Source organism: Pogoniulus pusillus, chromosome 11 (assembly GCF_015220805.1).
Source record: "Pogoniulus pusillus isolate bPogPus1 chromosome 11, bPogPus1.pri, whole genome shotgun sequence".
Classification (NCBI taxonomy): domain Eukaryota; kingdom Metazoa; phylum Chordata; class Aves; order Piciformes; family Lybiidae; genus Pogoniulus; species Pogoniulus pusillus.
Window position 1 is genome coordinate 2659580 of NC_087274.1, and position 13284 is coordinate 2672863.

The 13284-nt window shown below is 45.7% G+C and overlaps 1 protein-coding gene across 1 annotated transcript in view; it reads right to left on the bottom strand.

The window, feature by feature from the left end:
- Positions 1-449: 449 nt before the first annotated feature.
- The window catches only part of SMURF2 (SMAD specific E3 ubiquitin protein ligase 2), a 69507-nt gene continuing 56672 nt past the window's right edge, over positions 450-13284 (bottom strand). The window contains exons 11-19 of the mRNA XM_064150586.1: positions 12443-12653; positions 10950-11053; positions 9074-9188; positions 7767-7945; positions 7160-7297; positions 6860-6980; positions 5592-5793; positions 4959-5034; positions 450-4346 (exon numbers count right to left, since the gene is read on the bottom strand). Of these exons, the coding sequence (XP_064006656.1) occupies positions 4247-4346; positions 4959-5034; positions 5592-5793; positions 6860-6980; positions 7160-7297; positions 7767-7945; positions 9074-9188; positions 10950-11053; positions 12443-12653 (1246 nt within the window). The 3' untranslated portion in view covers positions 450-4246. The remainder of the gene's footprint in view (positions 4347-4958; positions 5035-5591; positions 5794-6859; positions 6981-7159; positions 7298-7766; positions 7946-9073; positions 9189-10949; positions 11054-12442; positions 12654-13284) is intronic.

The window sequence follows — 13284 nt, forward strand, 5'->3', positions numbered from 1 at the left end:
GGGAGTGTCTGAGCCTGGAACTGGTACCAGAGACACAAGAGGACAGCTATGTGCATGAGCAGGTCAACGATCTGCTCAGCTGGGTGGCAGAGCTGGAAGAGAAACTGGAAAGGTTGAGTAGCAGGAATGTGAGAAAGAAATGGAGTGGTGGAGCCACAGCCTGAGGCAGACAGCAGAGGTTTGTGGATAAGCAGAGGATGCACTCCTGCCACCAGGGAGTGGGAGGAGACCTAAAAGACAGCAGGGAATGGAAACAAGTCCCTGCTTGGGAAGGCAGTGAAACCCCTCCTGGCCTCCCTCCACTCTGCCCTTACACAACAGGTCCAGGGCTTTAGAAGTGGAAGGCCAGGCTCTGGGAGAAGTCTTTTCTCCTGCAACAAAGCTGAGTGACTTAAAACTGATCTTGTTATGTTTTCAAGTCAATATTTAATTAAGACAAAACGTAAACCTTTTAAAACCATTGCTGCTGTGACAGTGCAAACAGCATACAATTTATTGCTCAACTTCTGCATGGGTACATACATGAAGAACTTAAAAACCATTTTATACAGATTTTTTGTGGTTGTTTTTGTTGTTGTTTTTTTTTGCTTTAGCTCATGTAACAGCTGGGTGAAAATACAATGATACCAATGCTAAAACACTCTGTAATAAATACAATGGAAATGATAAACTAAGAACTGTCAGTTTGTGGAGGAGTAATTACACTTGTATAAACTAATTACAACTACAGACGAAGCTCTGAGGATGTGGTAGAGCCAGAAACCTACTACATAGTGTAAAGTACAACAAATGGCACCTGTGACCTGTATGGTGCTGCTTCAAATCTGAAGCCATTGGAGCATGCTACATGAAGCTGTACAATGCATACTTGGGGCTTATAGAAGCAAAGCTTTTTACTTCCATCAATGCAGCCAGTTTAAATGCACCAGAAGTTCGGTACAGATGTAGTGTTGTAGAAGAGGAATTTCAGAATGGTTTTGTGTGCTCTGGACTTTAGTACAACACCAAAAAAAATTTTTTGGTACAAATAAATCAGTTTAGGGAAACTGAAACTATGTGCAAAGAAAAAAAAATAGAATACATACTGTACAAAGCACCATTACAAAACTCTTTACACCAAGAAATTAAATCCTCTGGAACTCAACTGCGTATATTTGAAATCTACAAAAGTCACTGTTCCTAATTAAACATTCATCATGTAAAGCAACAGCATAAAACCATGATGTGACATCTCTCTAAAACAACTGAAGACTGGATGAAAGGAAGAACCCAGTAAGAGGGACACGCTGAAATAAATATTCACATTAATCATGGGGTGAAAGTCCAAGGTTAAAATGCAATATTAGGCTTAGCACCTTTTTTTGAGGGAAAAGTAGCTGACATGATCTTCAAACAACATTTTGCAAAGGAAATCAACCCTTGAACACCTTCAGATAAACATCTGACTCTGTGATGAGGTGCTTTAGTTAAAGCTCTCAGTCATTATGAAGGTAGAAAGGCACTGGAAACACTTGGTATCCTCATCCTCATCTATCAGCTATGGCAAGTCAAACGCAGATTAGTCTGGTTTTGCCTAGATGAAATTTCTACTCATCTGTGGCAGTTAAAACAAAAGCTCTATGCCTTACCAAAACGTTTGGTAGAAGAAAAAATGTACTGCTAAGGCTGCTGTGGAAAGGAATGGTACTTTGTAGCTTCTCTAGAGTCTCTGTTCTGCAGAGCTTATCTCCTCCCTCCCCAAAAAAGCTTTTATGGCCTAAGGGTGGCCTAAGGTTCAAAAACCTTACCAGCCTCAGCAGGCTGGGAAGGAGAAGGTTGCTGGGAGGTGGGTAAAGATGATGTGGTCGGGAGACACACTACAGAGGCAGTCTTCTAACAGTTGAGCTGGCTGGTGCCAAGGTAACAGCACCTTCCACCCCTTCCACCACCTGACAAGGCCCTGACTTACCATAAAGTTGGACCAAACTGGATTTTACATTTCTCATGACCAGGCAGGCTGCAGTCATAGCCTGAGCAGGAGGAAAAACCAACCCTGGAGCACCTGTCCTGTGAGGAGTGGTCAGAACTAGGCTCTGCAAAGGAGCTCACACCATACCTCAAAACTTGCAGTTTTGTGAGGAGCAGAGGTCTTTGGCAGTGTTGGAAGCAGTGGTCCCAACTACAGGCAGCAGTACTAAGAGATACTTATTTTGCTCAGCCAGATGCAGTGGCAGCTCCTCTGGCAACAGGAATCCCAGGGGATCCCAGATGCAGACACAAAGGTACTAGCTGCTGACATGAGTCATGGCCCCTGAAGGAAGAAGGGGCTGATGCACTACTGCAAACCTGGCTGGCAGAGCAAGTTTCTTGGCTTTCTGGTTACCTCCCTCGGCAGCCTCATCTCCCAGCCAGCCCAGCCTGGGAAGTAAGTCCCTTAGAACAAACCTTCCAGCAACAGCTGTACAAAACAAATAATCAGAAGGTGGATTTGGCTCACCAGGTTCTTACCACAATTCTACAGAAGCAGTCCATCGCCCACTACTCTACACACAACATCCAGCAGTAGTTTACTCACTGTGGCAGTCAGATTTGGCAGAACAAAACTAAGCCGAGCTCCACAGAACAGAATTAGCCACTTCACTGTGACTTACACTGCAGACATGGAACAGCTGCTCACATCTCATTCTTTGAGCATTTTCAATGCCTTTGACTTTCTTCTCCTTGGCAGTGTAAAAATAGTGCATTTTGGTGATTAATTGTAACCTAAGTTAAAAAAAACAACAGCACTGATTGGGGAAAACAAAAAAAAAGGAGGCTTATTGCAAATCTTGTCAGTGCTGAGAGGAGAACGCCACCACCTCCTAAGCAGACTGATTCATCTGGACACCACAAGCAGAGCACGCAGATCTTCACTGAGAATTTCCAGGCTAACTTCAGAGTTCAATTCCCTCTACAGGTAGTGCATTTTACTCCCCCTCGAAGAGCTCAACCCATGCTATAATTCATATATATACTTACTTCCATCCCTACAATCAATAAATTATGCGCTTCTAAACCCTCATTTTCAAAGCACATGACACACATTTCCGTTCACACACCCATTGCTCCTTAGCTGTAACTTAAAACCCACCTCATGAGCAGCTAGACAGAAGACTACAACATGTTTTACCTGACAAGCCTTTAGCACAGATGAATACAGAACACGATTTGGCTGCATTCAAACAAGCTTTGGTTGACTGGACAGGATGGGTTCTGAAAAGAACTGCTGACAGGCTTCTGCTGTCAAGTATCACCTCACCAGCTTTAGAGAAAGTGGAAAAATGCAGTGTTCAAAGTCAAAATCAACATCATCATTCTGACAGGTTAGAAAGTTGCTGTTTAAAAAACCCAAACCAAAACAAAAACCCCCCAAACCCAAAGGGAAATCCAAACATCTGCTGATGATTAAGAAAGGTCTGTCCCACTCTTAACACAAGGACTGCTCCAAACACAGCACTGCGCCACTCAGGCTACAAATTCTGTCAAAGGAAATCTGACAAGTGATATAAATAGGACCCCAAAAACATCAATATTTGTAAATTCATGCTTGGAAAAAGAAAGATATATTAAAAAAAAAAGCCCCCCTGTGGGAAGGTTAAATTTACATTGCAGAGTAAAAGGGTTTGTTGTAAGAAAATGCAGTTAAGATGGAAGTGATTAAAAAGGTTAATGAACTCTTTCAGCCAATTTTATGCAAAGTTAAAATATTCAAAATATTTTTTTTCCTTTTTTTTTCCCCTCTCTCTCCTTTTTTCTCCAAAAATAGCAGGTCTAGATGCTGTTCAGTATCACACATCGAAAAGAGGCTGAAACGTGAGCTGTACCGACTGCTGAAGTTGTGGTCTTGGTATCTGAGAATAGAAACCAGGTAGGCAAATAGTAATAGATAAACCTTGTATAAAAATAGTAGTAGTCTTTAAAGTAGAGAACACTGCTTAACTGTTGAAATGTAGGAAAAGTCAGCATTCTGTGTGTTCAAGATATTAGTTTTTAATAGCAGCTGAATGATCCCATGGCAGGAACCACAGAACCCATTTTTTTCTTGAAATTAAAAAAAAATATATAATAATAATAATTAAAAAATTCCAAACTTGTCCTTTCCCTCCCAGTGTCCGCGTGTAGAAAAGGGAAAGTTTCCTGTATTTCAAGCATCTCTTGAGTCTCGGCTGAGGGCAGGGCTTTCTGGCTGACAGGAGTATAAATAGAGTCCGGGGTGAGGCCGCAGAGGTCATTCCACAGCAAAGCCACAGGTCTCCTCGATGGCTGTTAGCAGCTTCTCGTACAGCTTCTCGTAGCTCTCGTAGGGGGGAATGTCGATGCGGTTAAAGCTGCCGAGAGAGGAGGAAAAGCTTCAGCGTCCGGCAACCTCCGGCATCAGATTCACAGAATGGTTTAGCTTAGAAAGGATCTTAAAGATCATCTGGTTCCAACCCCCTGCAGTGGCAGGGACACATCCCTCTAGCCCAGGTTGCTCCAGGGCTCATCCAGCCTGGCCGTGAACACCTCCAGGGAGGAGACATCCCCCCGGGCAACCTGTTCCAGTGTCTCATCACCCTCACTCTAAAGAATTTCTAATCTCCAGTCTAAATCTGCCCTCCTCAAGCTTCATTCCATTCCCTCTCATCCTATCAGTACAAGCCCTGTCAAAAGTCCCTTCCTGGCTTTCTTGCAGCCCCTTTCAGATACTGGAAGGCTGCTCTAAGGTCTCCTCAGAGCCTTCCTTTCATGGTCACACAGCACAGGTCGGTCACACATCAGTTAATGCACCAGAAGCTATGACAATGCAACAAGAGCAGCAGAACTTGACAGATACGACAGCAACCTTCACTGCATTTATTATGGCAAAAGAAGAGGGAGAAGAAAGAAAGACTGCTCAACATAGAGAGACAGCAAATTGGCTCTATCAACATATTACAAACAGAGAGATGAGCAAGTCTTACCAGGTATGGGCTTTCGGCAAGTTATTAGTGCTGGCATCAATCTGGTGTATTGTGAACAGTCGTGGGCCTGCAGCACCTAAAAATCCAGAAGAGATCTCTGCTACTACTGTGTCATATAATACAAAAAGTCTGTTGCACTGCAGCAACAGGAAAAGTAACTAAAACCACCAAAAGCAGCTTCAAGTGACGCTCAGGAGACAGGCCAGTAACGGAGGTGACTGCTTCTGGTGCCTGTGATGACATCACGCAGAATAAAACCAGCGTCAGGAAGTGTCTCTGCCGTCAGAGCCACGAGAACGCTGCCTGCTGGTGTTTTCTGGTCCCAGAGCTCGCAAAAGACAGAAATCAGAACACAGGCTTTCAGGAAAAAAACTAAGGAGAACCCCACGTAGTTCTCTGGCCAGAAGTTCTGGTCAGCTGAGGAGGAGGTGTGTGACTGTGACAAAGGATACATTTACAGCTCAACGACAGGTGATAAACACCCAAACCCGACTGCTCGGGATTGTCATTCATCAGAGCCTTAGAAATGGCTCTCAGAAAGTCACCGCAGCCAACCAGCCTCAGTCTCAACTAATGTTTCTGTGATGTGTCCCATTGCTTCCGCCAAGCAGAGGCATTTGCAGTTCCTGTTACCTTGTAAGGCTTTGAAGCCCTGCAGAGGCACCCTGGAGGAGCCTGTCACGAACTGGAGCAGGCGAGCTCTCCTCTCCTCATCAAACAACTCCACAGCCTTCCAAAACCATTTCACGATGTTGCTGTCTGGGGTACAGTGTTTTAACCTAGTATTTGCTTTCCAGTCATTAACATCAATTTTTCCCAGTCCACAAATGATGAGCTGTAAATTTAAAACACAAGGAAAGATTTCATCACTGATCAATACAAACAAAAATGGCTTTGGAGCTAGCCAAGTGATAACTGACTCTGAAAAATCGACAGGTTTTACATCAATGGCAAATGATGACCTCACTAGTGCCACACAATGCAGCAACAAAAGGTCGTGTTTGTGGCTTCATTCTTCATCTTACTTTTGTACAAAACCAGTTAAATGACAGAAGCACAGAGCCCACCCATGTGTGCAAGTGCACACATCTGAACTCAGGGTTTCTTTCTGGGGTGTAGCTGAGGGTGTTGCTTGGACAGCCCAACTCTGGACCATCCCCCAGATCATCTTGTTCTTGTCATACCAGATGTAACACAAACCAGACTTTCCTAACAAGCTCTCAGTGCTTCTAAACCACAGCCCCACAACGGAGCAGTTTAAGATGCACAGGGCTATGACTGAGGACCTGGGACCTTCCCATTTCTTGTTCTGCATTTGCAAAACCCTCCTGAGTTAACAGCAGGGGCTCACTGCTGAGTGACAGCAGTCGCTGTAAAAGGAAGAGCAGTTCCTATGGTACAGCGAGCAGTGATTTACCTTGTGGCCATTCTGTATGGCAAACCCCTCAGCTCCGCAGCTCACCATGTACTAGACATCAGTTTTAAACCAAGGTTGGGATCCATGGGATTTGCCTTGAGAGAATATTGTTTGGATACTGATCTTGACATTTCATGGCACACTTGTCCGTGACTGCTGGAGCAGTGGTCTGAACAACCTGAGTCACTGCAGGCACTGCTCGGCAGGCTCGGATGGGTTTTCAGGTACAGGAGAAGGTCTCCTCTCCCACCATCCTGCAGATGCTATGAAATGTCACCTGGAGGAACACTCTCAGAGCTCTCAGTGGAAGATGCCCACAGTCCCCGTGGCTGTGACCTCAGCCTCTGGTTCTAGCGGCATTTGCAGCACACCTGCAGCCCCCCAGGGCTCTGGGGCACAGCTTCCCACCTGACTCAGGCTCAGAAGAGTGCCTCAGGCTTTTACTGTTACACTTGAGGAGGTAACCTGACCTAACTGGACTGACCTCTAACTCCTTCTCATCAAATGTCTTCAGCAGATGTTGTGGGATTACTTCATTAAATCCCTTCTGGAGAGCCAGAAACTGCGCTTCGATGCCTCGTAAAAACCGCCAGTTCACGTAAAGCCTGCAAGGAGGAAGGGCAGAGGGGGCTGGTGAAAGATGGGCTCAAATGCAGCCAGCCCCAAAGTGGCCCTGCTGGCAGCACCACTCAGAAAACAACACAACACTGGCAAGTACTTCAGACAAGTAAAAGATCCTCCCCACCACGGGAATACAAAACACCTTGCAGAGGTTCTGCTGTACCTGACATACTCCTTCTTGTTTTCCTCCGTCACAGGGATGCTTTTGCCATTGGGTTTCAGCTCATGTTGAATTATCTCCCCGTATGCATTGTGCTCCACACAGAATGTGTGGTCCAAAACTCCTGTGATATCATTCTCACTGGTGGAAAGAAACAAGCAAGTGACTCATCAGGGAGCACAGGTCCCGCAGATCTCTCCCAGCCACAACGCAGCTGACAGACATCACAATTTAGCTCTCCCACAGCATTTCCAATTGCTGCTGGGAGGCAGAAGGTGAACACATATTTCTGCTCTGTTGCATTTTAAAGCCATCATCCAAGTTCCAACGTTAGACTTCAATAACACCTTACTGCTAACAATGGGCAAATTGAATAAATGAGAATCTGTGAAGTGAGCACTTCACAGCTCAGTAATCATTTACCACCCTCATGTCTCGGGTGTGAACGCCTCGAGCACGTCAAGCCTTAAAGGAGTTGCACAAGAAAGGTGCTTCTTCAACCTGCCCAAGCAGGGGATCAAAATACACTGCATTTCTTTTCACCTGGACTTAGGGGCATTAGCAAGTTAACTGAGACAGAACTCCACCGCTCTGAGCTCAGGGTACATACAGTATCCAGACCAAGCTGTTGTGAAGATCAGGGTCAACCAATTCCATGTCGTCCAAAGTAATTGGCTTCCCCAGCAACTGCTTATAGAAAGGCAAGGTGAAGCCCCCATCGATGTAGTGTCCGTGGAACACAGCCATGCCCATTATCCGCCCAACGAAATGGAAGTAGGATAAGTGTTCCTGAAACAGAAAGGAGAGACCAAGCTGCTCAGCCAAACGAGACCTCCAGGCTATACCTGCTCAACCTGAAGTCAAATCTCCATACAAAGAAAAGAAACCAACCCACAACAAAACAAAATCCTATCGAGAGCTTTTGGGTTGGCTTTTCAGACAGCACACTGCCTATGCTGCTTCCAGTACTGACAGTCAGAATCCATGTAACATCTCCCACAGGAACCAAAGTGGCATCTGTGCTAGTTTGAGCCTAGCTAGAATGTTTTGGTGAGAAGAACCAGATTACAGGATGTGGAAAGAAAACAATGGTGATGTCTACTTCACTCATAGGCTTGCTGAGATGTGCAAAAACATAAGTCAAAACATAGATCACACACTCAGCATCACTCTCGCTTGGGCTGCTGGCTGGGCTGCATCTTACTCTCTAACCTCACTCTCCATTGTGGGCTAATCTACTTAGCTTCCTAACCCCCTGGCCAAACCTCCATTCTTCCCTGGGACTGGGGTAAGGTTGAGAGGGGTAGGGGGAAGGTGAGGGGGTGGTTGAGAGCCCCTCCTGGGGACTCAGGTTTCTGGGAGGGGAGTTGTGTTTCTGTATTACCTTTTACCTTGTCTATTTCTGTCTATAACTGTATGTACTGTAAATAGCTGCTTGTATATTGTGCCAGCTGTAAATATAAGCTTCATTTGGATTTCCAGAGCTGGCTGAGTCTAGTCTGGGGGATTTCTAAAGTGTGGGGGGGGTGGGGAACACCCAAACCATCACATCATCTTACAGAACATTAAGTCCACAGTTGAGAAGTTTCTTTGATCACTATTGAAACAAAAGGATCGTATTTGGTGAGACACTGGAAGAGGCTGCCCAGGGAGGTCACAGATGGCCTCTCCCTGAAGGTGTTCAAGGTAAGGCTGGATGAGGCCTTGAGCAACCTGGGCTAGTGGGAGGTGTCCCTGCCCATGGCAGGGGGTTGGAACTGGATCATCTTTAAGGTCCCTCTCAACTCAACCCATTCTATCAACCTAGGACTATTTTTGCAGCAATTGAGTCTCTAGCAGTAGGGATGTGAGAGTTGGGTTCCCAAGCCTAGGACACTCCAAGTGTGTTGGTTTCCACCACCAGGTGACCAGCCGTACCGGGTTGACCGCAGAGTCTGGGTTGATTTGCAGCGTGTAGATATCATCTCGGGAATACTGGAAGAGGCCATAATATGGATTCAGCATCTCGTGTGACAACAGGTAGAGCCACTCCCTGAAGAAAACCAAATCATTCATTGTGTATTTCAGACAAGAGCAGCCCCACACTGAGGAGCTTTGCCAAGCAGCAAGATTTTCTCAATCTGACTGCTAAACACAAATGGAAGTATCTCAGAGGAGGATGAAACACCTTGAACACCGCCTCCAGTTCTGGTGTTCCAGGATAAGGAGGACACTGAACTGTGGAGCAAGTCCAAAAGAGGGACAACAAGGATGATCCAAAGGCTGGAGCACCTCTGCTAAGAGGACAGGCTGAAGGAGCTGGGGGGATTCAGCCTGGAGAAGAGAAGGCTCTAGAGGGACCTTAGAGCTGCCTTCCAATAGCTGAAGAGATCCTACAGAAAGGCTGCAGAGGGACTTTTCATGGGGATGTCTAGAGACAGGACAAAGGGGAATGAGTTGAAGCTGAGGGAGAATAGGTTTAGGCTGGATCTTAGGACGGGGTTTGTCAGAATGAGGGTAGCGAGACTCTGGATTAGGCTACCCAGAAAGGCTGTGGATGCCTCCTCCCTGGAGGTCTTCAGTGCCAGGCTGGATGAGGCCTTGAGCAGCCACGCCTAGTAGAGAGGTGTCCCTGCCCATGGTGTCCATGGTTGGAGTAGGTGATCCCTGAGGTTCCTTCCAATCTGAGCTGTTCTATGACTCTATGAAATCAGAATTATTTTTACTGGCCCAGCACTTGTCAACTGATGTATGTCTCCAGGTTACTTATTTCCAAGAGTTTCTGACTGTGCTTCTCCCTTATCCATCACACTAAGAACCAGACACTGTGTATTCCATTGACCATAATGTTGCCAGAGATTCTATTAACAGAGATGTCTGGATCAAAACCTAAAGCATCTTCTGGTAATGGATATATTTGAAGTTTTAATTACATGCTCACAAACCACTACAAAATGGTCTAAGAACTGGGAAAACCATGACACTTCCTAGCTTGGCCTTCCTGGTGCTCATGTACAGAGCATGGCAGAGATAGACTGGAAACAAAACCCACGCTGAAAACCACCAGCAGATCCCTTGGAGTACAGTGCACAGCAGCATCTGTAACTGCTTTAGTTTAAACGCTATTATTATCATCAATTAATAGTAATTGAGTCACCAAGAGTGTTTGACTGGTTCTGGCTAATTAGCACATTCAGTGAATACTCCTAAATGAGTCACTCATTTAGAAAGAGCAGATCCACGTGCCAGAGGTGGGGACTATTTTCAGTGCAGTAAAGCAGCATCTGTGCAATCAGCCAAGACAATTCCTGCACTGTTGTAAAATGTGAAAATTAGTTTCATACAAGCACTACACATCACTTGCTAGAGGCAAGGGACAACTGGCCTCAGACTACTGACAGACTGAAGTCTCCCACTAACTGCTGAGGTTGAACATTTTGCTTCAAGCAGTAGTGACAACGTGAAGTAAGGGATAGTTTTGGATCAGAGTTCTGCCACAAAGCCAAGTATTCAGTAGTCAATTTCTCAGCTGCTCAAGTTCAACTAACCAAAGAAAGAGACAGAAATGTCAGGAGGTACCAAAAGCCTGCCCTGCATCCATGATGGACAGCTGATGCCACCTGTAACATGCAGGGTGATTGATTTCCAATCAGGAGTGTTTATGCAGTTTCCCCTTTAAAAGGCTATCTGAAAATATCTACCCTCTTGCAGAAACAAATACAACTAATATTCAAAAGGGATGACCTAAGGCTGGTTTAGGATGCAAAGCACAGGTGGTGCTGGTGGGGGAAGAGACAGAGGACAGCCTGCTTACCTGGCAACACCTCCGTAATCCAGGCCCTCCTCCCCTCGGAATTTTATCATCAATCGTTTCCACAGGTCTTTGGGCCTCATCTTCATGACTTGCCTGTAGGATTCCTGTAAGCACAGCACACTTGCTTTTATGAACTGCTATTTACAGGGAGTCTCAGACACCACTTTCCTAGGTACAAACCAGACTGTTACTTAGTTTTCTACAAATGTGAGAGCACTTGTCCCATAGACCAGCTCTAAGAACCACCCTCTGGTCAAGCTCCAGGGGTATACAGTGATCAGAGCATCCTCACAACTATGAAATACTAACATCTCTGTCAGTAAACTTCTGTTTGGCATAAAGGCTCAGGATGCTGGCAGCCTGAAAAACCAGCAGTGGAGCTTGTGCTCTGGGTATGATACATCTGCAACCTTCTTCCAGCAGCATCTTAACAACAGAAGCATCAAGGCCATCCCAGTATACCTACAGAATTATTTACCAGTAAGACTTCACCAAGAAAACAGAAAAGGGAAGCTGGAAGAGGAAAAAGGGTTTCTGATTTCAAGAAAGGAATCAAACTCAGATTTTCTAGTTTTCAGTTCTGTCCAGCATGGCTGCCCAGGGTTTTTGCTCTGCAGATCAGCCCCAGTACGCTGAGCTTAAGTTTTTAAGACATGATCATTTTCACTGCTGTGCAGCAGCCTTTCCTCTTTTCCTTTGCAATTGATTGTGAACTGATTTGAGAGTCCCCAAAGGGAAGACCAACATAAATCTCTCGTCTGGCAAAAGCTGTGACAACACAGTGGGGCTATCAAGCTTGTGGGTGGGATAAAAATGCAAAGGGATGGGTGATAAAGTTCTCAAGAGGACAGCCTTCTCCAGAACAAGCCAATTAATTATAAGAGTCTTTAATCAATTCAGGGGAATTACTCTGCTGAAAAACGTCAGGAGATGGAAGGCAGATCTCCCACTGTGGGCACCTCTGGCCATTCAGAAGCTTAGAGAATTCACAAAATTGGTCTGATTCTAAGGGGAAAATAAAATGAAGTCAACCAGACTTGGGAGAGGTGACCCAAACCGCTTAAGATGGATCCTACTTGATAGCAACTTTGCTTAAACTGCAGCTGCTCAGAGGTGACCAATAACTGTTTGGTTTTCAGTGTCTGACATCCCCTCTGCAACAGACCTTAGAGGTCCTACAGTCAAGGAAGAAGTGAGACAGCATCTTCCAACACATGAAGTGCTTGCACTCCTTCCTCGGTCCCTGAAGGTCTGCACACCTCCAACCCTAGGGAAAACTTTCCTTCTTCTTCCCTACAGGGTAAATACATCACCTTTAAGTACACAACTGCTCTCAACATCCCTTTGAAATGCTTCCTCTTCCTATCTGACACCAGTACAAACCCAGCTTCAACTCCAGACATCAAGATTTAATCAGACTGCTTTAAACAGCTTGGAACAACCCTCCTCCCCTTCCCTCAGTGATAGAAAATGGGTCAAATGCTCCAAATTACCTCAAAAATCTCTTCCCTGGAGACCTCAATGCGACAATGGCCAGCTTGAGGTTGCTGCTGTGACAGCTCTTGCCTCAGGATCTTGAGCTTCTGCACGAGGTCTCGCTTGTACCTCGGCACAGTCAGACACTCTGCCTCGTCCGGGAGCTGGCACAGGGACACTACCTGCTGCTGCTGCTGGTGCTGCTGATCTTTCAGCTGATTCTGTCGGCTGGAAACAAACACAGCTCTTTGCAGGCATTCAGGTCATACATCCCTTGCTTTCTTCAGGTGTTTCTTCAAGATCAAGTCTTTGTAACTAAACTACTTACTATTTACTATTATTATTGCTGTGATTATGCAAAGAGGTCCATGACTGGTGAAAACTAAAAGAGAGATTTTATCAGAGAATCCTAGAATGCTTTAGGTCGGAAGTGACTTCAGAGTTCATCTGCTCCAACCTCCAAACCATGGGCAGGGATGCCTCTCAATTAGACTTAGCTGCTCAGGGCCTCATCTAACCTGGCCTTGAGCACAGCCAGGGAGGATGCATCCACAGCCTCCCTGGGCAGCCTAATCCAGAGTCTCACCACCCTCATACTGAAGAAGTTCTTTCTAAGATCCAGTCCAAACCCACTTTCCTTCAGCTTCAAACCTTTCCTCTTTATCCTATCTTTAGACACCCTCATGAAAAGTCCCTCTGCAGCCTTCCTGCAGGATCCCTTCAGCTATTGGCAGGCAGCTCTAAGGTCCCCCTGGAGTCTTCTCCAGGCTGAACCGTCCCAGCTCCCTCAGCCTGTCCTCATAGCAGAGGTGCTCCAGCCTTTGGCTCATCTTTGTTGTCTCTCTTTTGGACTCACTCC